Source organism: Euphorbia lathyris, chromosome 9 (assembly GCF_963576675.1).
Source record: "Euphorbia lathyris chromosome 9, ddEupLath1.1, whole genome shotgun sequence".
Classification (NCBI taxonomy): Eukaryota; Viridiplantae; Streptophyta; class Magnoliopsida; order Malpighiales; family Euphorbiaceae; genus Euphorbia; species Euphorbia lathyris.
The window spans coordinates 22,365,184-22,391,273 of NC_088918.1; the positions used below are offsets into that span (position 1 = coordinate 22,365,184).

General features: G+C 35.7%; 1 protein-coding gene across 14 annotated transcripts; it reads left to right on the top strand.

The window, feature by feature from the left end:
- LOC136206419 (uncharacterized) lies at nucleotides 1–25,068 on the top strand. Of its 14 annotated transcripts, none has more exons than XM_065997458.1 (18): nucleotides 1–264; nucleotides 551–1,030; nucleotides 1,268–2,017; nucleotides 2,290–3,120; nucleotides 3,281–3,985; nucleotides 4,290–4,760; nucleotides 6,448–7,176; nucleotides 7,683–8,516; nucleotides 8,780–9,463; nucleotides 9,854–10,312; nucleotides 11,409–12,137; nucleotides 12,629–15,180; nucleotides 15,373–15,547; nucleotides 15,645–15,888; nucleotides 20,207–20,283; nucleotides 21,906–21,994; nucleotides 24,554–24,746; nucleotides 24,976–25,068. In XM_065997458.1, exons 1-12 carry the CDS (start codon nucleotides 238–240, stop codon nucleotides 13,439–13,441), a joined length of 7,512 nt encoding a protein of 2,503 aa, XP_065853530.1. In that variant the 5' UTR covers nucleotides 1–237; the 3' UTR covers nucleotides 13,442–15,180; nucleotides 15,373–15,547; nucleotides 15,645–15,888; nucleotides 20,207–20,283; nucleotides 21,906–21,994; nucleotides 24,554–24,746; nucleotides 24,976–25,068. The 14 variants fall into 14 exon arrangements, with proteins under 14 accessions (XP_065853530.1, XP_065853528.1, XP_065853532.1 ...); XM_065997456.1 differs by having other exon boundaries at nucleotides 15,653–15,888; XM_065997460.1 differs by having other exon boundaries at nucleotides 12,629–13,449; nucleotides 14,843–15,180; nucleotides 15,373–15,888.
- The last annotated feature ends 1,022 nt before the right edge of the window (nucleotides 25,069–26,090 follow it).

Here is a 26,090-nt window from a genome sequence, read left to right on the forward strand (position 1 = left end):
TTGAGTTCCCGTTTTCGTCATCTTACCATTCATTTGCTACGCCCTCGCCATTTCCAGTTCCACTTCCTCCGACTCCAATGTGGACTAATTTTCCGATTGGGACCAGTTCGGCAAGTGGACCTCAAAGCCCTAGGATTGGCTTGTCCCTTGGCGTTTTCGCTTAATCTTCTGCTTCGATTTGTCAGACTCTGTTACCACCGAACACCTGGAGATGGAGAAGTGTGTATGATGTAGGATATGGCTAGGAATTTGCAGCGGAAGGAGGTAATTTTAAACCAACGTGGCTGTGACGTATTGTTACTCCCTCCAAAATTTGTGTAACTTTCTACTTGAACTCATCCGAGTTTTTCTTTCTTTTAAATGAGTGTGGTAGCTCAATTTGAACACCGAGCCTATTTTCTTTTGATGCATTGCCATGCTTGGAGCAGAATCAACTGTAACATTTTATTTTGGAGACCACAATATATATGATATTCATTTCCTTGTTTTTATATTCAATATTTGTATGTAATTTTTGTGAATTAAGCTGAAACAAATTTTTTATATGCAGATTAAGTTCCCCAGTCTGTTAGATTTGAAATTATCTTCAATTAATGTGGAGAAGATATGGCCTGACCAAGTTGTAGAAGTATCTCCATGGATTCAAAACTTGACAAGCTTGATTATTGAAGGCTGTAGGAACTTGAGCTATTTATTTGTATCTGCTATGGCTAAAAATCTTGTACAGCTTAAAAACCTTGAAATAAGTGATTGCTATTCCATTGGAGAAATTCTATCTGTAGCTGCTGAAGGATTAGAAGAGGAAATGGTAAACAAGGTACTCTTACCTAAACTATATTTTTTAAAGCTCAAATGTCTCCCAAGACTTAAAAGATTTTGCACTGGTAACTTAATTGAATGTCCCTCCTTGAAAGTGCTATGGATAGAGAATTGCCCTCAGCTGCAGACCTTTATATCTAGTTATAGAAGTACTGATATGGAATTTGACAATGGAGATGGAAAAGTGAGCTCAACTTTATTTGATGGAAAGGTAATATGTTTTCTTTTCTCATCTCTGTTGATATTTCTGTTGTATTTCTACTTCATTGAAATTGCGACTTCAAATTTTCTAGAATTACCACTCAATTATTCATTCCCTTGTCTCATGCTCCCAATAATAGGCCTACTTGGAATTGCAGCATAAGGCATCTTTCTCATTTCTATGATTTGTTTGTTGTCTATTTGAGGGCAATCAAGCATATTATTAACCCACTGACTTTGTTTTCAGGTTTCATTTCCTAAGTTGGAGGAATTGCACATTATCTACATGCACGGTTTGAGGATAATATGGCCAAATGAACTTCAAGATATTCCATTTTCCCAATTGAAAGTTTTGAAGGTCGAACATAATAAAGAGCTTTTTAATATATTTCCATCAAAAATGCTGAGAGGATTCCAGAATTTAGAATCTTTGGTAGTGAATAATTGTGACTTACTGCAAGAGTTGTTTGATCTTGATGTATTGGTCGAAGTAAAAGAAGCAGACAATATAGAGGCCAGTCGATTGGAACATTTGGAATTAAGAAATCTCCCAAATTTAAGACATGTATGGAATCAGGATCCTGATGGAACTCCTTCCTTTCTCAACCTGCGATCTGTAGTTGCTTATGATTGTCCAAGTCTCAGAAGTCTGTTCCCAGTTTCAATTGCAAAAAATCTACTGCATCTTGAAATGCTCAATATAGATGCTTGTGGGCTTGAGGAATTAGTTGAAAAGGAGGAAAAAGTAGATGGTGCTCCTAATTTTGTTTTTCCTCAACTAAAGTCCTTGGCCCTCTGGAGATTAGAAAAGTTAAGGTGTTTTTACCCAGAACAACACACTTTAGAATGTCCTGTGCTAGAAAATTTGAGTGTGTATCTCTGTGACAAACTGAAAGTTTTTGCTTCAGAACCTCAAGATTTGCAAGGAAAGGACATGCAGAGAGAGGAGAGCAAACCTCAGATGCAAGTTTTGCAACCACTTTTCTTGTTTGAAAAGGTACGACCCTTAACTATATTTAAGGATCTTCTCAGTAAAGTATTATGTTATTAGAAATTTATGCAAGAAGATGATGTGACTCGACAAGAATTTTCTATCCTAGTAGTGCTAATCTGCTGTTTCCTTAGATCTACTATCTGATCATTAGCATTTCAATTCTTTCTGCTTCAGTTCCTGTGAGGACCATTGAGCGGTGCTTTATCTGTCTATGTACCTATGAATTTGTTTGTGGAAAATCAATTTCAACTTGCTTTTTTTTGGCTGATTTCCAGATTATTTTAAACTTGGAGGAATTAGCATTAAATAACAAGGATGTTACCGAGATATCGAAAGGCCAGTTTCCCGTTCATCTCTTTCACAAACTAAAAGTTCTTCACCTGCAATGCTTTTATGATGCTCCAGTGGGTTTCCCATTTGTTCTTCTTAAAAACTTACAGAATTTAGAGAAGCTTATTTTGAGATGTTGTTATCTCAATGAGCCATTTGCAGATGTTATTGTTTGTGAGGACGCAGGGGCTCTCACTCAGATATTGGACTTGAAACTGGATGTTTTTCCTAATATGAGGCAGATATTGCATCAGGATTGCCAAGATGGCAGATTCCTCGAGAACCTTCAAAATCTTGAAATATGGAATTGCCACAGCTTGATCAGTTTGGTACCATCATCTACATCTTTCCGGAATCTTATAACTCTAGATGTGTTCAAGTGCCATAAATTATTATACCTAATGTCATCTTCCATTGCAAACACTTTAGTGAATCTCACTAACATGAGCGTTAGGGAAAGCAATATGGTCACAGAAATATTATCACATGAGAGAGGTGAAATCCAATCTCAGTTTGAGATTGTTCTGAGTAAATTGGAAAGTTTGAAGCTTCACAATTTAAAAAGTCTCACTAGCTTCTTCTCATCAGAATGTATTACTCTCAAATTCCCATCTTTGAAAGAAGTAGTTGTGGCACAGTGCCCAATGATGAAGTTTTTCTGTGAGGGAGTCCATAGTGCGCCAAAGCTAAAGAGAGTATATATAACAGAAGGAAGAGATAAATGGCATTGGATTGGGGACCTTAATACCACCATTAAACATTTGTATGCAGAAATGGTAAGGATAATACAATATCTTTTAATCTCCTAGGATCTGAATAGCTAATCCATATATTTTCTAATGAATTTGGTTGAATGTGCACTTTTCATTTTCTTCTGAAGAATATACTTGGTAAGTTTTCATGTGACGAAACTGCCTTAATGTTTGGCATGGTCAGGTTGGACTCAGTGGCATACAACATTTGAAACTATCTGAATTTTCTGAGTTAAAGGAAATATGGCATGACCAACTACCACTTAATTTCTTCCACAATCTAAGTGCGCTAGTGGTGGATGAGTGTGCATTTTCTTCTAGTGCTGTTCCATTAAACCTGATACCAGTATTGAACAATTTGGGTGAACTTGAGGTGAGATTTTGTGAGTCAGTGGAAGAAGTATTTGGCCTAGAATGGCCAATTGCTGATGGGCAATTTCAGTATTTGTCAAAGCTAAAGAAGTTGCACTTGATTGACCTACCAAATTTGAAGCATATATGGAATGAACTTCCTAGTGGAACTCTGGACTTCAAAAACCTTACAGTATTGAAGATCCAAGGTTGTAGGAGTTTGAAAAGTATATTTACTCCTGCCATGTGCTTGGGCCTTTTGCAACTTCAACTAATTGAAGTGATAAACTGTCCTTTGGTTGAAGAAATAATCACGAAAGGTGCAGCAAGAGTAGGAACTATAGATATGATCATATTTCCTCTGCTAAATTCTGTTAATCTGCAGTCTCTGCTTGGCTTAAGAAGTTTCTATTCTGGTAGAGGTATCTTGCATTGTCCCTCTTTGAAAGAGATTACAGTAGTTGACTGTCCAAGCAAATTTGCTTCTACTCTTCTAAGGGAACCGGAAACAGATGCTGCTGGAATTATTGAACAAAAGGTCTGTTTTCTATCTGCTTTATTTCCATTTTGTGCTTGATCAAGTCTTGTTTACAAGTATCTTGTAGCCTGAGAAGAACTATGATATACAATTAGGAAATACTCATATCTGTGAACTTGGCAGAATCAGAGTTACTATCTGCAATAGTTATTATACTCTGATCTCTCTGGTTGCATGTTTGATTTTTCCTCATAATAATTATGAGAACATATAAACTAATGAGGATATATGGTGATGTCATAATTTTTTCTTAATAGTGGTGGAATATGCAAATGTTGATTGAAAAAGAATATACTTTCGACAGGTTGTCTTCCCCAACTTGAGAGACCTGAAACTTTCCTCAGTTCACATCGAGAAGACATGGAATGTTCGAAAGTTGGAAATGTCTTCTTGCATTCAGAATATAACAAGCTTGATTCTTAATGGTTTTGGTAATTTAGAACATGTATTATCATCATCAATGACTAAATGTGTTGTGCATCTCAAAAGACTTGAGATATGTGATTGTAAGATGATGGAAGGAGTAATATTGATGGAAGAAGGTTTGGAAGGAGAAGTCATGAGTAAGATCTTACTTAGGGCATTGGAGTTTTTAAAGCTCAAAGATCTTCCAAAACTCGCACGATTTTGCACAAACAATTTAATTGAATGCCCTGCCCTGAAGGAGCTGTGGATACAAAACTGCCCAGAGCTTATGGTGTTCGTTTCTGATTCCAGAAGTACAAAAGCCCACAGTGAAGTAGAAATGACGAACTATTCTCTCTTCAATGAAAAGGTAAAATTCTTATTCTGTTTTTGTATTCCTTCTCAATATTTCCCAATGAATGGCCTTTCAATAAAGATAATAAACTTGTAATATGGATGTGCTATTTAATTTTGTAGTATTATGTATGTTCTTGATCAGCCTTAATTTGAAGTTTGCTTTTAAAGAATTGCAATGGGGTTGTTGGACAATGTTTTTCGTTTCTACTTCTGTTTCATTATGATCCTAAGACCTGTATTGTTATTTATCAGTTCTGATCAACCTTCAATATTGTTTGTTGTGTCAAGCTAACAATTGACCTAAAAGCTTAGGCTGATAGGTAAGACCCAAGAATAGCTTTTCCTCTTATAATTATTTCTAACACAGCCCCGTACGCGAACGCCCTTTGGGCTTGAAGCTTGTACAACATGGGTCCATCTTACCATGTGTTGAAATTCTAATAGCAAATGTAGTTGCCAAGATTTGAACTCTTTAGTCTAAGAGGCTTTGATATACCTTGTCAAGGAATCAATTTAACTATGTTAGAGTATAAGTCAATGTAATTGTTAGAGTATAAGTCAATGTAATTAATGAATAGCATGCCTAAGGCTGCTGTAGGGCTGCTAGAACTGCTGTAGGGCCAGTTTGTCTCCTTGATTGAAGGAGAACCTTGTATATATATGTGTGTATTGCTCTTAGATAATATATCAATGTAGACTCTTAATCTACATGGTATCCCATGTATTCTCTATGAAGCACGGACACGGGTGCGGACGCGGGTGCGGACACGGGTGCGGACACGGCAAACGGCATTTTTAGAAAATATGAGACACGGGTGCGGCGGGGACACGGCAAATTTTATATAATTAATTATATATATATTAGATATAAAAATATATAAAAAACATGCTAAATCACAAATGAGATTATAATTTAGGATTTTTGATAAATTGCATAATTGATCCTTAAATTTTATAAAAAAATTTAAAAAAAACCCTAATTTTTAACTTTTTTTTACCCCAGCCGTGTCCCCCCGTGTCCCGCCGTGTCCCCATCCGTGTCCCCCGTGTCCCGCCGTGTCCCCATCCGTGTCCCATTTTCCGGCCGTGTCCCCGCCGAGTCCGGTGAGTCCGACTCAGCCACGGCGACCCCGGGGAAGAGTCCGTGCTTCATAGTACATGGTCTGTTACAAACTATAACCTTAAGCTGATATGTAAGACCCAAAAATAGCTTTTATTATTATTTATTATTATTTCTGACAATTTTCTGCGAGGAATTGCAATGGGATGTTTGATAAAGCTTTCTCATTCTTATTTCTGCTTCATTTAGATGGTACAGATTTCTTATTTCTCTGTTAACTTCTTTTTTCTAGGTAAGATTATATCACGACTTATACTGATATCTCATTTTCATTAAATTGTTTGTATGCATATATTCAGTTATGCATTTGATTACAAAAGCAATTTAAAACTTCTACAGGTTTATGTCATTTGGCATCATTTGTTATATAATGAAATTTATTATAAACCCATTATTCCTCATTATCATTCACTGGACGGGAATTCCCTAATCCATTTCAGGTGCGATGGGGAAACCACAAGGAGCAAGATTAAAATTGTATCTTCACTACATTTGATGGCCTGCTTGTCTTGTTCCTCACCTAATGCATTACTACTTTTCAGAAATAGGCACGTAATAATTCAGAATGATTTCTGACCAGGTTGTCTTCCCCAGATTGGAGAAAATGCAAATTTTCAAGATGGATAATTTAAAGATGATATGGCAGAATGAAGTCCATTCAGATTCTTTTTGTCAAATGAAAGTGCTGAAGGTAGAGAGCAGCAAAGAACTTTTAAGAATTTTTCCTTCCAATATGTTAAGAAGCCTCCAGAATCTTGAAGATTTGGTTATAAGGGATTGTGGTTCACTAGAAGAGGTGTATGATCTCAGTGAGCTGATGAGCTTAAGAGTGATGGTAGCCAATAAGTTAAGAAGCATAGACATAGAGAACCTCCCAAATCTGAAACATGTATGGAATGAAGATCCCTTAGGATTTCTCTTGTTTGATAATCTAAATTCAGTCTATATTTGGAATTGTCCAAGTCTAAAAGTTCTTTTCCCCTTTTCATTATCTAAAGGACTTTTGCAACTTGAAACACTCAATATAGATGGCTGTGGGTTAGAGGAAGTTGTTACAATGAAAGCAGCAGAAGAAAATCCTAAATTTGTATTTCCTCTACTAAAGTCATTGGATCTTTGGAGATTACAAGAACTGAATTGTTTCTACCCAGGAGTTCACACCTTAGAATGTCCAAATCTACAAAGATTGCATGTATATAATTGTGAGAAATTAGAGACTTTTGCTTCAGAATTTGAGAACTTACCTGAAACAGGTTTTGGAAGCGAACTTCGCATTCAAATGCCACAGCCACTTTTCTCAGCTCAGAAGGTAAACACCCTAATCTTATTTCTTCAGAATGTCCTCAAAACATCATGACATGTCTATTAAGGCACTTCATCCTAGGTTGCGAATTTGTCATACCTTACTATCATAGGCCCAGTCATATTGGTAGGTGGTGGTATTCCAAAACATTCATGACAAAAATAAACATAAAATGAAATTAGTATATCCGTGCGTGTAAAAAAAGGCTATATTTGTCATTTCATTTATAAATTGGATATCCCTATGGCTATCAGAATGTGGACAGGGAATGCACACCTTTTCCAATCCATGTTTCATCTTGGTCCACATGAGAGTTGTTTCCAGGATTCATACCTCTCAAGGTGGTCCCCACAAGGAGTGGGATTCCCCATCTCACTGTCATTCCTACATCTAACCCACTAATCTATACATTATGAGAACAGCTCCTTCCACATTTTTCTTATGTTTTCTAACCAAAAGTTGTCAAACTGCTATTTCAATACATGTTTAACATTCTTCTGTTTGGTTTTTAGACAATCCCCAACTTGGAGCATTTGTCATTGACTGCCAAGGATGCTAAAAGAATTTTAAAAGGCCAGTTTCCTGTGGATCTCTTTCAGAAACTCAAAGTCGTGCAGATAAATTGCTTTCATGACAAATATGCAAATTTCCCATTTGGTCTTCTTGAACCTTTTCACAAGATGGTGAAACTTGTTATATGGTGTAGTCAATTTAACGAGTTGTTCCCATGTGAAGGGCATGTTGGTAAGGAGATATATGCAAGGATTCTCAGAAAGATACAACACTTACAATTGCATAACCTTCCTGATTTAAAGTGCATATGGAATGAAGGCTCCCACTTGGACCAAGTTCTGCAGTCCCTTGAAACACTTGAAATTGTGCTATGTGACAGTTTGGTTACTTTAGCACCATCATCTGCTTGTTTCCAAAGTCTGACGACTTTGTACATTGCAAATTGCAATGGATTAGTCAGCTTAGTGACATCATCGGCGGCTAAAAGTCTCATACAGCTGACAAGAATGAGTATAAAAGAGTGCAATGGACTGACAGAAATAGTAGTGAATGAGGGTAATGAATCAAAAGAGGAGGTCATTTTTAATAAATTAGAAATTTTGCAACTTCATAGTCTGCCAAGCCTCATTAGCTTTTGCTCAGCAGAACATAGCTTAAAATTCCCATCATTGCTGGAAGTAATTGTGGAGCAATGCCCCAATATGAAGTTTTTCTCAAAAGGAGTCTTGAACACAACAAAGCTAGAATGCGTTCATCTGACAGAACAAGAGACTGATGAAGGGCATTGGAATGACAATCTCAATGCCACTATAGAGCAGTTGTTTACAGAAATGGTATGTGTTTAAAAAGCTTGATATAGAATGCTATGTTAGCTAATAATGACCTATTATATACTAGTAAATCAAATTGAAATCTTTAGGTAAGCACTCGCAATCTTTTAAAATTATGGCCTTGGAGGCTTATGACAATAAATTTATTACATTATCTTTTCGATATAAAGAATGAAGACGAAGTTTAGTTTGGAACTTATGAAGTCTTGCTTCTAGATTTGTTGTATTGAATATTGATGCAAGATTTGGCCATTGGTATTTGGTAGGTTGGATTCAGTGGATTACAACAGTTGGAGCTCTCAAAATATCCCAAGTTGAAAGAGATGTGGCATGGGCATTTTTCAGTTAATTTTTTCAAGTTGAAGTCATTGCTGGTGGATGATTGTCCATTCCTGTCAAGTGCTGTTCCTTCCAATCTTCTACCTTTTTTTAATGCTTTGGAAGAGCTTGAGATAAGGAACTGCGAGTCAGTGGAAGAAGTATTTCATTTTGAAATGTCTGATGTTGTTCAATGTGTAGGTTATTTGCCCAACTTAAAAAAGTTTCAATTGATTAATCTACCACAACTGAGGAATACATGGAATACTGTTCCTCAAGTGGTTCTACACTTCAACAACCTAAAACTACTCAGAGTCCATAACTGTAACCGTTTGATAAATATATTTACTCCCACAATGTGCCTAAGCCTAGTGCATCTTCAAGAAATAGAAGTAAAAAGTTGTTCCATGATTGAAGAAGTTATCACAGAAGGTGGAGCAGAGGAAGCTCCAATAGATGCAATCATATTTCCTCTACTGAGTTTCATAACTCTGGAGTCTTTGCCTCGGTTAATTAGTTTCTATTCTGGAACTGGCAATTTGGAATGTCCATCCTTGACAGAGGTTGCTATAATTGACTGTCCAATTCTAAGGCAACCAGAAAGGAAGGCAATTGAAATTGCTGAACCAAAGGTTAGTTCTCTGTTCACATAATGAATTAAATTTCTTGAATTGTAACAACCATGTTGTTGTCAATCTAAACTATTTTATTTGTCAATTTCATCATTTTGCTCTTAAAAAACTTGAAAGTCTTTCTTTTGTTGTTTTTGGTTTAATGGAAAAGGAATCTGGTTTGTGCCATCATTTAAATTACTAGTTGAGGGCAACTTTTCATGTTTATATATCTGCAAATAAATGGTCCAGAAATTCAATATTTTTGTTAAAAATGGAAATAGGTTAGAAAGAAGAAGAATGGGAATCATGCATTTGAAGAAAAAGAAGCAAATTGCTTTCAGTGTCAATGAACACTTAATTTATGTAAAACATTTCAAATTTTGATGGACTGAAGCACTTTTCATTCAGGTTGCTATTCATAAGGATGAGAAAACATTCTCAGTTGATGTTGGGAGGATTTTGAACGACCAACTAGTGTCAGTGCCTTCTTGCTTTCAAAGTTTAACAAGCTTAATAATTCACAACTGTGGCTTCTTGAAATATCTGTTTCCATTATCTATTGTTAGAAGTCTTGTACACCTCAGAATGCTTGAGGTATGTGACTGTAAGATGATAGAAAAAATAATTACTGAGGAAGGGTCAGAAGAGGAAGAAGCAATGGGCAAGATGCTACTTCATGAACTAGGCTTCCTAAAGCTTAAAAATCTTCCATTACTTGCACAATTCTGCACAAGTAAGTTTACCGAATGCCCTGCATTGAAAGAGATACGCATACAAAATTGCCCAGAATTGTCGGCATTTGTCTCCAATTCTCAAGCAGGTAGCAGTAAACTTGAAATGTTGAAGTCTGCTTTGTTTGATGAAAAGGTGGTCTTTCTTCACTCTTTGCTTTTTCTTGCATTTTCCCCTTTGTTGTCTCCCAATGGCTTTTGAATGTGAAGATTCTAATCTTCGTACATGGCTATCCAAAAAGGAAAGGAACAAATTTTAGTACGAATTTGATATTTCCTCTTTGCAATACTTTTTCTGTTCCTTTTTCCCCTATGATGGTTTTGCTATTTTCATTTCCTTCTGCTTATAAATCATGGGTTGACCTGAGGGTTACCGTATGCAACTATACCTATATATTATCCCTCCACGAAAATAGTATCTTTTGATTGTATCTATATTGTCAAGATAATACATAAAGCTATTTGTGGACTTCACCTATCAATTTAAGTTTTTAGGTCAATTACTTTTTTGACATGGACTTATAAGTTTCAGACCAAGTGGTTGAGAGTTCACATCTTGGAACACCATTTATTAATATACTTCCAGCACATGGTTGGATGGGCTCGTGTTTACACGCTTCAAGCCCAAGGGGAATTTGGGAGTAGGAGTGTGTTAGATATAATATATAAAAACAATTCCTGGACCTTACTTATTGTCAGATATTAATATGAAGTGGACTTTTAACTATCAGCTTAAGCTTTTAGTTCAATTGGTTCCATGACACTTATGAACTTAAACTTTTAGGTCAGTTTGTTCCTTGACATTATTATTATTATGTGCATATTCTTACATTTTAACTTTGTAAATTAATATTTCTTAAAAATTAAAATATATGTTAATGAATGGTTTAATTCTACAGATTCAAGAAGTTCAAAACATTAATTGTCAACGGAACCCAAGGGGAATTGAGGCTTGCTTTAACTCTGAAACTTATAAAAATGAGAAATTATATGAATTCCGAACTCAAAACTTTGTTTAAAATATTCAAAATAACCAAGAGACTTTGTGGCTTCAAACTCAATGCTCCTCTGTCTCTATTGAGTTGGGACCAGTGACATATCTAAGGTCATTGAAATCGCCATCTTTGCTTATTTGACTATCTTTTTATCATTATTTTAATGTAGTGCATTGCATCTGATGCTAGTTTTCACATATTGATGCACATAATAATAGAAATTGATTTTTGAATCAGGTAGTGTTTCCCAGCTTGGAGCAAATGCTAATATTCAACATGGATAATTTGAAGATGATATGGCACGATGAACTCCACTCAGATTCGTTTTGCAAAATTAAGGTACTGAAGATGAAATATTGTAAAAAGCTTTTGAAGAATTTTCCGTCGAAGTTGCCGAGAATCCTCCAAAATCTTGAGGATTTGGTCATAAGGAATTGTGATTCACTGGAAGAGGTATTTGAACTCCAGGAGGTATTAAACTTAAAAGAAACTATAACATATCAATTGAGAACACTGGACATACGAAACCTTCCAAATTTGAAGCATGTGTGGAATGAGGACCCGGAGGAACTTTTGTTCTTTGATAACCTGACTTTGTTGTATATTTGGAACTGTCCAAGTCTGAAATATCTCTTCCCAAAGTCAATAGCTGGAGGTCTCCCACAACTTGAAATTCTCAATATAGACAACTGTGGGATGGAGGAACTTGTAGCAAAACAAAAAGGAGCTCAAGGAAATCCTAAATTTGTATTTCCTCGACTGAAATCCCTGGACCTTTGGAGGTTAGAAGAACTTGGGTGCTTCTACCCAGGAATTCACACCTTAGAATGTCCAGTGCTAGAAAGATTGCATGTTTATAACTGTGAAAGGTTGGAGGTTTTTGCTTCAAAATCTAAGAAGTTGCAGGAAACACATCTTGACAGCCAACATGAGATTCTAATTCCACAATGGCTTTTTCCAGTTGAGGTATGAGCTTAGACTTCTTTAATTCCTTAGTTTCAAATTTGTTTTTTTTTTTTTGTTGATAGATTATGGAGGAATTCAAATCTTTTCCCGTGAAATCTATTGTTTGGAAAGAAATCAAACAAGATAATTCATCGATTTTCTTTAATGAACACGGTAACTAAAAATTGTAAATCACAAATTCTAACTGAATTCATTTTCTGTAAGAATTTATTCCAAACACTGACTCAAGCATGTCTGCCCTCCATTCCTTAGTATAATGAAATTGTATTGACACTGCCCTTCCTACAAAGTTTCTAAGATTATTTACTGCATCAAAAGTATTTCAATACCTTGGATTTGCTCTACAACGATTGACAAAGCTTCCCAAGCCTTCATTTATTAACACTTGTGTGAACTATTATCCGAGCTACTTTTTTTTTTTGTTAAAAATGTCTTTTGCATGCTTTTAAGGAGACTTCAGTTCAGCTTGATTTTCTTTGACTGGGTTTCAGATCATCCTGAAGTTAGAGCACTTATCATTGAGAGAAAAAGATGCCAAAATAATTATCGCAGACCAATATCCAGCAGATCTATTTCAGAAACTCAAGTCTATTCAGCTAAATTGCTTTCATGATGAGTCTACAGCTTTTCCATATGATCTTCTTCAAGCATTCCGCAACATCGAAAAGCTTGTTGTCGGTTGTAGTCAATTCAAAGTGCTGTTCCCAGATGAAGGGCTTGTTCATGAGGATAAACTTGAGTGGACTCTATCTCAGTTGCGATACCTAGAGTTGGATCTTCTTCCTGATCTCAAGCATATATGGAAGCAGCACCCTCAGCTGGACAAAGTTCTTCAAATTCTTGAATCTTTGATTGTACAGCAATGTGACAGCTTAACTAATTTAGCTCCGTCCTCCGCTTCTTTCCGAAGTCTCAGGACTTTGGATGTAATGAATTGTAATGGGTTATTAAGCTTGATGACTTCCTCAACAGCGAAAACTCTGGTGCAACTCACAAGAATGAGCATAAAAGAATGTAATACTCTGACCGAGTTAGTTGCAAATGAGGGAGAAGAATCAAAGCAGGAGATCATCATCTTTAGCAAATTGGAAACTCTCGGACTTCATTGTTTACCTAGCCTTGTTACGTTTTGCTCTGCGGAGTACACTCTCAAGTTCCCTTCTTTAGTAGAAATAACTGTGAGGCAATGCCCCAAGATGCAGGTTTTCTCAAATGGAGTCTTATTCGCACCGAAGCTTCAAGCATGGCAAGGAACAGAAGAAGACAAGGAGGCAATTTTAGTTTCACCATACAACAGCTGCTGAATCAAATGGTATGTAATGTTTAATCAAAAGTTTACATCTCCTAAATGACAGAATTAAAGTTCGCCTAAAATTGATTAACTTCTCAAGTAAGCAGTGTTTGGTTTGCTATGAAAAATAAATTCCAGAAGAGAGAACTATTTCACTGTTTGAAATGCATCATTGGACCAATCACTACATGATCCAAATTTCATTGTGAAGTAATCTTTTCCTGATCTTGATTTCATTTTCCTCTAAAATTTTAATTTTGTCCATGAGCGTGAAAAACATTGATCCCTTCCTAGGAATCCCCTGATCTGATGGTATTTGGTAAGCCATCATGAAAGTATTGGAAAAAACTGTAGCAAATGGAAAATGGGTATTAGAGCTGAAAGTGAGATTTGGTTATTGCTAGTGAAATATCTGTTAGACCTATGAAGTAAGACCTAAAAATGTGCATTTCTTTTAATAGACCTAAAAATGTGCATTTCTTTTAATACATTGAAAAAGAATTGTTAATAATTAGTCAAGTGATTATGCAATATAAAAGTGTGGAATTATTTCATTGCATGGATGATAGTGTATCTCATTGGATAACCAACTTGATGGGTTAAATGAGAGGTAAGAAAAAAAAGAAAAGACCCTCTAATAACCTTATTTCCTACCTGTAAGAGTTTTCTTTAGTCTCTTTGATTTTAACCAGTGCTAGTTCTAGTTGAGGCTTTCTTTTTCCACCAATGGATTCTCCACCACCTATCTAATTTTCTTCTCAGCTCTTCTTCTTTTTGGACGTTTGGTCACTTAAAAGGTTATAATAGGACTAGTGTTTTCTCGGACTCTCCGTGTTAATTTCTCTGTGCTAAAGCAGATATTATTCTCAAAGAAGAGTAGCTACTAGCTAGATATGAATGGATTTGTGTGGTTCAATCTTCAAATGTTGTTAAATATGGATAGCTTGGTCTGGTGCTAAAGGGTTGAGAGGGACACCTCTCACTTCTGATCTTATCTGTGAAGCGGTTATTAAGGAGAGATGGCGTAAGGTTGTAAGTTTGTTAAATTTATTGGAGCAACCACTTGTTCCATTCCTTAAGATTATTGTGTTATTAATTCTAATCACAAGGACCCATAACACCATTTGATAATGATAACAATAAAAATGAAGGAAAAAGTACAATTAAAAAACTGTGAAGTAGAATGCTAATAGACCCATCTGCTTTGTAGCATTAGCAAAACAAGGAATTTGACTAGTACAGTTTGACACGTTATCAAGTCAACATGCCATGTCAATAATAATATTTAGAAAATATCAAATATTTAATGTTTCTCTTAGGAATATTGTTGAAATGTCTAATGCTGATCAACATGTAGACTTTTTGCCCAACTTAAAATGTTTCAATTGATTGATTTACCACAATTGAGGTATAGATTGAATTTTGTTCTTCAAGCGACCCTAGACCTCAACAACCTAATAAATGCAACCATTTGATGAATATATTTACTCCGACAATGTGCCTAAGCCTATTGCACCTGCAAGAAATACAAGTGAAAGTTGTTCTACAATTGAAGGCGCAGAGGAAGCTTTGACAGATGGAATCATATTTCCTCTTGTGAGTTTCATAGCTCTCTTGTCTTTGCCTTAGTTAATTAGTTTCTATTCCGCAACTGGCAATTTGGAATCTCCATCCTTGGAAGAGGTTGCTATAATTGACTGTCCATTTCTGAGGCAACCAGAAAGGAAGGCAATTGAAACTACTGAACCAAAGGTTAGTTCTCTGTTCTCTTTTTTTCATAGTGAATGAAATTTCTTTGAATTGTAAAAACAATGTTGTCAATCTAACTATTTTATTCGGCAATATCAACATTTTGCTCTTATAATATAAATACTTTAAAGTCTGTTCTTTTTATGCCATCATCTAAATTACAAAGCAAATTTTCACTTTATAAATTGCATGTAGCTGGACCTTAGTATCGGAGCCAAGTTGATTCATGTGCACTGGGTCGCCCTTAGTATCGGAGCCAAGTTGATTCATGGCTTATGTATTTCATTCCTGGGTTGCATTGCCAGGTTTATCAAATATCCATTCAATTTACTCTCTTTTTGCATTGGAGATGTCAGTTAGTTTAATGAAGGTAGTTCATTAATTAGTTTTATTGAGGCCATTGTTTTTGTTACTTTAGTTATCATTAGAACTAAGAGTTAAAACACTTTTTGGTTCAATTATTTCAGTTTCGCAGTTTCAGGTAAAATTGTTTTCTTCCTCCCCTCTCTTGGCTCCCTAGCAATTGCAGTTTTATATAAGAGAGCATTAAGCTATTGTTAAAATTTTTGTTTGCATTGCTGAGATTGGTTCAGCATCAGCCTACTCAGTATCTACATCTGAAGAGCTTAGGATTGGGAAAAGTAAGTTTAAGGCATTTGATTTGGGAGGTCATGGATTGCTCTCAGAGTCTGGAAAAATTACTATGCCAAGGTAAACTATTCATAAATAGAATAGCTAGTTTTGCCGCTGTATATATTCTGAAGTGGGTCAACAAATATTCTTTCTGCAATTCTAGTTTTATTTTGGTATGCATTCCTCTATTGGCCTGAGATAGTAAAGGAATAATTTAGGGTGAACCTAATAGATAAACTGTGTGTATTACATTATTACTGTGTTTTATTTATCTCTTGCTTATTTTTATTCAAATTATGTGCCTTGATATGGAAATTAAATACGCTGCTTCCTATTTGTAGTGAAGCTTTTTTATTTTCAATGTCTCCGCCAGAACCACACCAAACTATGATTAAGTTATTGTCTAGGCATGGATTCATAGGCATCTACTATGTTTTTGATTCCCAATTTATTATGCAATTTAAGCGAGTAGAATTATAGAATACTTCCAAATTCTTCCAGAACCACACCAAAGTATGATTCATGTTCTTGCCTGCATGCATCACTGCAACTTAAAAAAACATTTCCTTGCTGGAATTCGCAATAGCCACATAAAGGAATGGTGCTTTTTTTTGTATCTCTTCCCAGTTTGGAAAGTGATAAATGCAAATCACCCATATATTGTGTGGAATTAAAGGTTGCATCCTATACAGATTGATTGTGATAGTCAATTATTAGCTTACTTTGCTACTCTTTGTCTTGTTGTGAAAATGATTATTTTTATTTGAATTTTGTTTAAGTGATTGCTTTCAACATGAAATTGTTGAGAAGGTATTTTTATTTGAATTATTTATTTGTATTTTATGAAAGGTGTTCTTTATTGTTATTATTTTCATCCAATTTAGTATGGCTAAGTAGATATTGTGTTATATTTTTTTTTTTGAAAGTATTTGAGTTTTTGTGCTATTTATGTAAAGGGATAATAAGGTCCAAATTTGGCCCTATCGTTTTTGGAGAAGTACAGATTTACTCCTAATGTATGAAATGGTAAAATTCACCCCTAAGGTTTGCAAGCAATATCATTTTTGCTCCTACCTAATGAAATTTTTGAATGTGCTAGTTTGACTGGTATTTTGACCCGTTATTTGACTACCACATCTTATCTTCCAATTTGGACTGTCCATGTTAGATCTGATGTGGATTCATCTGAATCAATAAAAATATCATGCGCTTATCATGTGAATTACTTGGCCAAAATCCCAATTTTTTCCTTTCTCCTACGTTATTCCTTCATTTTTTTTCGCCTTCATAGTCTTTTTTCCTCTCCTTCATGCAATCTTTGTTCGAATCCAAGCACTTTGAGATGGCACTGTACAAAACCTTCAAAAAACCCTCTTGCACGCTCCACTTCATTACATCTAATCTCAAATTTGATATACGAAAGCCACCCTTGCTGGTTAGCATCCAGCCCATCCATCTTTCAAAAATCTTCCTCGCACCAGCTACATTCCTAAGCATCTTTTCCATATGAATTTATTTATACCACAACTAATCAACATGCGGTAATAGTCACTGCAGGGTCCCAAACAATCCGGGCATAATTTATGAATTTGTTGTTCTTTTCTACTTTTGTGTACTTGAGGCAAAGAGTATGGTTCCTGTAATCGACCTCGAGAGCTTGTTCACAAACTGCGCGAGTTCGATTGAAGTTCTTCTATGACTCCTCCCATTGCTCACACTTGATCCATACACTCATATTCCATCAAACTCGTCTAATTTGGTCTTCGAACTCCTTTCTCTTATGCAGGGGATAGTCAATGAGCTCATTGGAATCTGAGATTTTCTGCTTGGGCGGCTGGATTGCAGCTTCCAGCCTATCCCGTGCCTCAGAGAATCTGCTTAACAGGAGCTGGTGTTTTGTTCTTCACATGAGTTGGTTTTGGAAGCTTCACCGTGGTATCTTTCCTGGTCAAATAACCAAGGGTGGATCCACATCCTTAACAGAAGACTTTTTTTGGCGCTAATTGAAAATATGAAAGATTGTGGATTTGAGGCGGTGCTTCGCCGCGGGGGAATGAGGAATTTAGAAAGCTTTTACAAGAAAAAAATAAATATATGTAAAATAGTAAAAGTAAAAGTAAAAGTTATCTGTAAAATAGTCCAAAGGAGTAATTGTTTTTAATAGGTAGGAGGGTGGACTAAAGTCCAAATCAATTTTTTTACTTCCTACCTTTCCAGAACGTAAAACGTTGTTGCCGTGTGACCAGAGGTCACGGGTTCGAGTCTTAGGAGCGGCCTCTTGCCAATCAAATTGGTAAGGGAAGGCTTGCCCCCAATACACCCTTGTGGTGGGACCCCTCCCCGGACCCTCGCTCAGCGGGGACGCGTAATGCGACCGGGCCGCCCTACCTTTCCAGAACGTCCTTTAAACTTTAGCTGATTACTGTCAGGCCCAGCCCTTTGGGGCCAAAAGGAGTATCTAATGGCTGGAATTGTTTTATAGTTTGATGAGGAAGAATAATGATGATGGATTGAAATTGAATGAAGGAGAAAAAGAAGAAGGATTCACGCGGGAGAAAGGGAACAAATTGGAATTTAGGAAAAGTAATTCACGTGATAAGCATGTGATAGTTTTAACTGTCCGGATGAATTCACATTAGATCCGACATGGAGAATCTAGATTGGAAGGTTCTATGTCACAGTCAAATAATGGTCAAACCAATTCGTTCAAATTTTTTGTCAGGTAGGGGTCAAAATGATTTTGTTTGGAAAAGTTAGGGTTAAATCTGCCTTTCTCCAAAAATGATATAAGCAAATTTGAACCTTATCTCTTATATAAATGCTCTTATATTTTAATCCAAATATTATTATTACTGGACATTAGCTTGAAAATTTATTAACATTGAAGTATGTATATATAGTTACAAAATAAGTCGAGGGATGTCGGGGCATGCTTAGGCTGCTGGTAGGGTCAATATGTCTCCTCGATTGTAGGAGTCATTTTAGGAGCTACTACTTGTCTATATATATTTGTGTATTGCTCCTAAGTAAAATATATCGATGTAGACTCTTAATCTACATAGTATCCCATGTATTCCTAGTGTTTTACATGGTTTATTACATGGTATCAGAGCCTTGTTTCGGATTCTATTTTGGGTTTCTGAATTGAGATTCCAGAATCTGTTTTCTGCTTTGTGAGCGGAATTTATGGGTTCGTATCTTTGGGCTGTTTCTTTCAGCATTACTGTCTGCCTTGTGAGCAGATTGTTTGGACCTAGGGTTCCAAGTCTAAGTTCTTGCGCGGCCGGCGCCTCTCTGTTTCAGACCTGCCTGTCCGGTTAGTTTTCTGGTGAATCTCCATTTGTGTTGATATTGCTGGAAGTCTCTTGCAGTGATGTTTCATGGGTTCTGCTTTTCAGTTTCCGACAAGGATTGTTGTTCCATTGTTGTCTCATCGTCTACCTTCTGCCTGACCGATTTGTTCTTCTAAATTGCATCTCCCGGATTATATTTTATATTCTAAAGTATCTTAAGTTTTTTGTTTTGAGTTGTATTGTCTTTAAGACTATGTTATCCGTATCTATAGCAAGTTGACCATGATTAAAATCTCTAAGGTTGCTAAAGGGCTGTTGGGACATGCTTAGGCTGCTGGTAGGGTCAATACGTCTCCTTGATTGTAGGAGTAATATCAGGAGCTACTACTTGTATATATATATCCGTGTATTGCTCCTAAGTAAAATATATCAATGTCTCCTTGATTATAGGAGTATATCAGGAGCTACTACTTGTATATATATATATCTCTGTGTCAATGTAGTACCTTAGTCTATTAAAATGAAATAATATATTAAAACATTGAAATAATATATTATATTAAATGATCTTATATTTTAATCCAAATATTTTTATTACTAGATATTAGATTGAAAAATTATTAACATTGAAGTATGTATATGTATCAAATGAAATAATATATTAAAACATTAGATCAACGACTTAATCACCATTATTGTGGTTTATTTAATTTGATGAATGAGTCTTTTAATATGAAAAGTCAACGTTCTTAAATTTAATGCAACTAGCAAGGTGATGGCCATAAATTGTTTAATTAATTTACTAGTGTATGGTAATTCAGATCTAGATGTAGTACTGTATGCTTGTTTTTTTTAATACAAAGGTCACCATTAGTTAGCTCTCCAGTTACTCTCTCCATCCATTTTCAGTCAATTTTTGTTTTAGAATTACTTGAAAAAAGGAAAGAGTTTGGTTTATGGAATTAATTTAGATCGAAAATCATTCATCCATCACTGGAATACAAACAGAGAAAAATAAGCTTTTATTTGGTTTTGATATATCATATATTAGAATTTAGCCTCTTAAATCTGTTATATTTTCCTGAGTTTCTCTGTATATATAGATCAGAAGGCACTTGCTGGGTAATTCTTATTCTTCAAGAAAAAGGCATTCTTAAAGCCTATTTTTTATCTCGGAAAGGTGAGTTTACACTTCCAACACGACTGCAATTTTTCTTTTAATGTTCTCAATTTTTGTGTCATTCACTTTCTATGTTTTCTATCAGCAAGTGTCTTACATATATATGCTTCTATTTAGTTTTTATTTAATATTGAACTAACATGTTAATTAGGACTAACGTTTTTTAGGGTATAATTTTACCTTATTGTTTTCCCGATTTTGGAATGAATATCGACTATTAATCGGTAAATTTCAACAATTTTATAGATAACTTTTTTAAATGACAAAATTCAGGTAGGGAAACAAACAAGAGTAAAATTCATATCTTAATCTTAAGAATTATTTAATTAATAATTTTCTTAAAATACCCCAATACACCCTTGTGCGAGCCTTGACGCAACGGTAAAACGTTGTTGTCGTGTGACCAGAGGTCACGGGTTCGAGTCTTAGGAGCGGCCTCTTGCCAATTAAATTGGCAAGGGAAGGCTTGCCCCCAATACACCCTTGTGGTGGGACCCCTCCCCGGACCCTCGCTCAGCGGGGACGCGTAATGCGACCGGGCCGCCCTTTTTGACCCCAATACACCCTTGTGGTGGGACCCCTCCCCAGACCCTCGCTTAGTGGGGACGTGTAGTGCACCGGTCCGCCTTTTTATAATTTCATTGTGCTGTGTAAATATAAATAAAAAAAAGGGCGGCCCGGCGCACTACGCGTCCCCGCTAAGCAAGGGTTCGGGGAGGGGTCCCACCACAAGGGTGTACTGGGGACAAGCCTTCACCTGCCAATTTATTTGGCAAGAGGCCGCTCCCAAGACTCGAACCCGTGCTATAGATAAAAGGGCGGCCCGGTCGCACTACACGTCCCCGCTGAGCGAGGGTCCGGGGAGGGGTCCCACCACAAGGGTGTACTGGGGGCAAGCCTTCCCCTGCCAATTTATTTGGCAAGAGGCCGCTCCTAAGACTCGAACCTGTGCTATAGATAAAAGGGCGGCCCGATCGCACTACGCGTCCCCGCTGAGCGAGGGTCCGGGGAGGGGGGTCCCACCACAAGGGTGTACTGGGGGCAAGCCTTCCCCTGCCAATTTATTTGGCAAGAGGCCGCTCCTAAGACTCGAACCCGTGCTATAGATAAAAGGGCGGCCCGGTCGCACTACGCGTCCCCGCTGAGCGAGGGTCCGGGGAGGGGTCCCACCACAAGGGTGTACTAGGGGCAAGCCTTCCCCTGCCAATTTATTTGGCAAGAACCCGTGCTATAGATAAATGAACAAAATTCTTTTTTAACTCTATCGTAAGAAAATATTTAATTTTACTATATTTCAGATTTATCCATACTTCAACTCACTTGGATCAGAACAATGAATAAATAGTTTGGAACAAAATAATTTTAGATATTCAACTTGGTCAAATGTGAAATGTGTATATGAATCCTAATTTTCACTCTTGGCCTTCAATATTCACTAAAATTTCAAAAACAAAATCACTAGAATTCGATTATCAATAATATTTTCCTCATTTTTGTTGTATTTGATTATAGACTTGGTCAAATGTGTATAAGATTAAGCATGTTTTTCTGATACATTTGCATTAACAGTTTCCAATCAGCCACTAATCTGATTGACATTTATCTCCACTGATCACTCTCAGAGGTATCATCGTACTACTGGGATTGGGATTTTCTATTAGTGAAGGACAAATCAAAATTAAGTCGATTCTTTCATACCCAAAACAATCAGGTACCTGTTCTGTGTTTTCCTGTTGTTTTGTCATGTACATCGGTATGATATTATGCTGTTAGTGTAGCATATATATTTATAAACATGAGTTGAACTGATTTTGTTATGTATCACACTATATATATATATATAGCAAACAAGTAGAGATAAAGTATAACGACAATTGAAGAATCCAAATATAACTAGACTACAACACTTGTAATCATGATGTGCAAATAATAGATGCTGAAATCCCATACCGAGTTGGACTCCCCGTCTCTCCCTGTCAAGGTGAAGAGAGAGAGATCAAACTCTTAGCTTGTCTCTTAACAACTGAAAGCGAGACCTACCCGGTGGTTTAGTAAAGATATGAGTGGTTTGATCATTAATGGAAATGTACCGCACAACTAGACTTTGAACCGGATTTTATCACAGACAAAATAAGTCGATCTCAGACATTATGTTATCAACAGGATGTTAGTATAGTACCATTATACAATAAGACACATGCTTCATATATATACCTCGTTGATAAAACCGTAGAACTTAACATACTCTTCTATGATACGGTCATCGTGGGCATAAGCCTTTTGGAGCTTGCTATTTTTATGTTGATTGGAGATGAGAAAGTTTTTTTTTTTTTTTTTTTTTTTTGTCAATGCATCTTGAAGCTCCCGAACTTCCACTTTTTTTTTTTTTTGTTAAATAGAAAAGGTCACTGATAAATTATTTTGTAACATTAAGCTCCTAATACCATGTGAGACGTAGAGCGCTTGATGCGCCGGTTAGGAGAACCGAAGAGTGGCAAAGGGATGTAGTGGTGAGGGGTAGGGGAAGACCTAAGCAAACTTGGAGGAGGGTGATCGAGAGTGATATGAGTTTACTGGGAATTGAGGAAAATATGGTAGTGGATAGGACAGAGTGGAGGGAGCGAATTTGTGTCGCTGACACGACTTGATTTCACGGTTTTATATGATGGTTCATGTTAGCCGACCCCGAATCATTTCGGGACTAAGGCTTTGTTGTTGTTGTAAGCTCCTAATAGTTGATTTTCGACAACGAACTTAACCCATACTAAGACTTATGTCGCGATTTTACTCCAGATTCAGTGAAAGGCGCGTGAACGGTATTTTGAGTTGCTGACTTGAATTGCTTTTGACATGTAGATCATAAATGCAACTAATCTGTTTATTTTATGGATTGAGTTTTGATATTAATTGCTCCACATTTTGTAAAATATAATTCAAGTCAGCAGTCTAATAACGAAATATGAAGCATAATTGTGATAAAACTGATAGTCAAGAGCCAGTTAATGTCAAAAATCAATGATCAAGAATATGATGAAATAATTTAACAAGAGACAGTAAAAGTTCTGGAAACCCATGATGCATTTTGTTTTTTTTTCACTGTTTTTAGAAACATGCTATGTCTCTTATTTTACGATAACTGTTATTTATTGTAATTATTTTGATCCAATTTACTATGGCTAAATAGATATTGGGAGATTTTTTTTTTTTTTTTTGAAAGTATTTGAGTTTTTATGCTCTTTGTATAAAACGGGTAAAGTACAGAACTAAACCTTATGTTTTACACATTAAGCGTCCATGTGGTTTAAAAGTTTACAAACACAAGTCCGAGATATTCTTCAGCTGCAAAGACAGACTTTTTCAAAAGCATCCGAATCTCTTATTTAACAAATGTTCGAAACAAAATTCCATCAATATTTCAATGAAAAAACCTTGAGCTTACATTACTCTAACATTAAAGTCTAATCAATAAAAATTCATTAAAAAATTAATGAAATGATGAGGATAAATTAGGTATTTGACCATAGTTGTTTATGATGTTGGCAAAAAAGAGTTAATGATGTAGTCAAATATGTCTAGGTCAGCATTTATTTATTTATTTTATGATTTTTGGTTGATTAGGTCTTTAATGTTACAATAATGTAAGTCCAAGGATTTTTATGTTAAGAAATGAAGTTTAGGGTAGTAGCCTTCTATTATTAAAACATTAGATCAAGGACTTAGCTGAACATTGTAGTCTATTTAATCTGTTTATATGAAGTCAACGACTTTTTATGCAACTAGCTCAGAAATTGTTTAATTAATTAATTTACTAAACTATATGATAATTTATATAAAGGTCACCATCCAATTAACAACTGCATCCGTTGGGTCATTGATTAGCTCTCCAAGCCAAATACTCTTCTAGTTTTCTCATAATTACTCTGTCCAGTCTCCATCCATTTTCAGGCTTATATTTTATTTATTTGAGCTGTATGTTCAAGTTTAATTTTTTAGGTGAGGGGCCATGAGCTGTATTGGCTAGTTGTCCTCTTTATATGTTTGAATTTTTTTTTAATTATTTAATACTAGAATTAGTAATCATCCAATCAACCAATTGATCAACATTCATTTGATTTAAGAAGTAGCATCCCCAAAAATCACATATATACATAGAGTTTAGAAATGGGCAACACTGAAATTCATCTGATAGAGAGAGAAGGGGAAGTTTTTTTTTGGGTCTGTTTCAAATCAGCCACTACTGACAGTAAATGACTTCTCCATTTTTTCTCAGAAATCATCATCTTCCCTGCCGGTTTAGTACTCGTTAACCAAAGTGAAAACTAAAGCTGTTGATGCTTTTGGCAGCGCCCAAACAAAGACATGACATGAGCTTACAGATCAGGCTTCTCCTTTGAATACTCCATAAATAGTTTGAAGAGATTTGAAATTCATCTGATGAACAAGTCAAAGAGAGCCATAGAAGGGTAAGATTCATTAAGCCCTATGTTGCACAAAAACTCCTATTCAGTAGTGTTTTCGCATATCATATCTGTTTTCTGGCTATGTTTTGAAGACTATGTTTTAGAAATAACATTTTCCTGTGTCTGTTTTCCATTTCCGTGCTAACATATTTCTTCTTCTGATATATTTGCATTTAATGTTTCCAATCAGACACTAATCTGATTGACATTTTTCTCCATTGATCATTCTCAGAGGGCATCATCTTACTACTGGGATTGGGTTTTTCTGTTCGTGAAGGAAAATCAAAACTAAAGCGGATCCTTTCATACCGAAAACAAACAGGTACTTTCTTTTTGTCAATGTTTTTCTATTTATTTGACAATAAACACTTTCTTATTGTTCTGCACTTCTACTGTTTTGCCTTGCTCTCTTTCGTGCTATGAAGTTAGGTTTGCGTTTGACAATTAATTAATTAGATAATTAGAGATAGTAAATGTGTACTTGACCTGACAATATGTAATGGGTTAGTGTTTTATTGAACATGTAATGAGTTACTTTTTAGTTGACATGATATTGACACTTAAATTTTTGGATTCGGCTAGAGTTGATCATTTAACTAGAAAATGACACAAATATTTAAAATTATTATTATGTCTTCCTACCATGTTTTTACATGTCACCTTAATAGTAGTATAAAAACAATTGTCACCGGTGAACACAACCCGAATCTTCCATATTTTTACGTGTCCGTTTGGTTCTCCTGTTCGTAGCTCCTTTTTGTTTTTTCACTCCAAATAGTAGATAGGGAAGTTTTTGGTTAAGATCGAAAAACAAATGCTTATAACTATTTCGGAAAAAAAAAAAATCAACTAACTTCTTCTACGAGCTACCAACAACAAACAGTAAACAACTAACATAAAAAAGTAGATGTAAACACGATATGAATCTAATATGAATTTAGTGGATTATTTTTGAGTTGACATGAAAATGAAATTGATAAGTAAATTTTTTAATTGGGTTTGAGTAGATCCGCTAACTAAAAAATGATATGAATATTTGAAATTATTTTGATATTCTCTTATGTTTTTATATGTCACCTTAATAGAAGTATAAAATTACAATTGTCACCCGTGAATACGACCCTAACCTCTCATATTTTTATGTGTCAGTTCGGCTCCTTTTCTTGTAGTTCCTTTTTATTTTTTCACTCTAAACAGTAAAATGGAAGTGTTTGGTTAGGATTGAAAAACAACTGCTTATAGCTATTTCAGAAAGAATGTTAACTTTTCCGAAACTTATCACTGTGTGTTTTAAAACCTCAATTAATGTCTTTTAGTATCAATCTTCAAACTCTATTGCGTTCTAAA

Bases quoted from the DNA above. Each gene is read 5' to 3' on its own strand.
- LOC136206419 (XM_065997457.1), top strand. From the start codon at position 238: ATGGCTAGGAATTTGCAGCGGAAGGAG. The intron at 1,031-1,267 runs GTAATATGTTTT...CTTTGTTTTCAG, and splicing joins CAACTTTATTTGATGGAAAG to GTTTCATTTCCTAAGTTGGA. The intron at 4,761-6,447 runs GTAAAATTCTTA...ATTTCTGACCAG, and splicing joins ATTCTCTCTTCAATGAAAAG to GTTGTCTTCCCCAGATTGGA.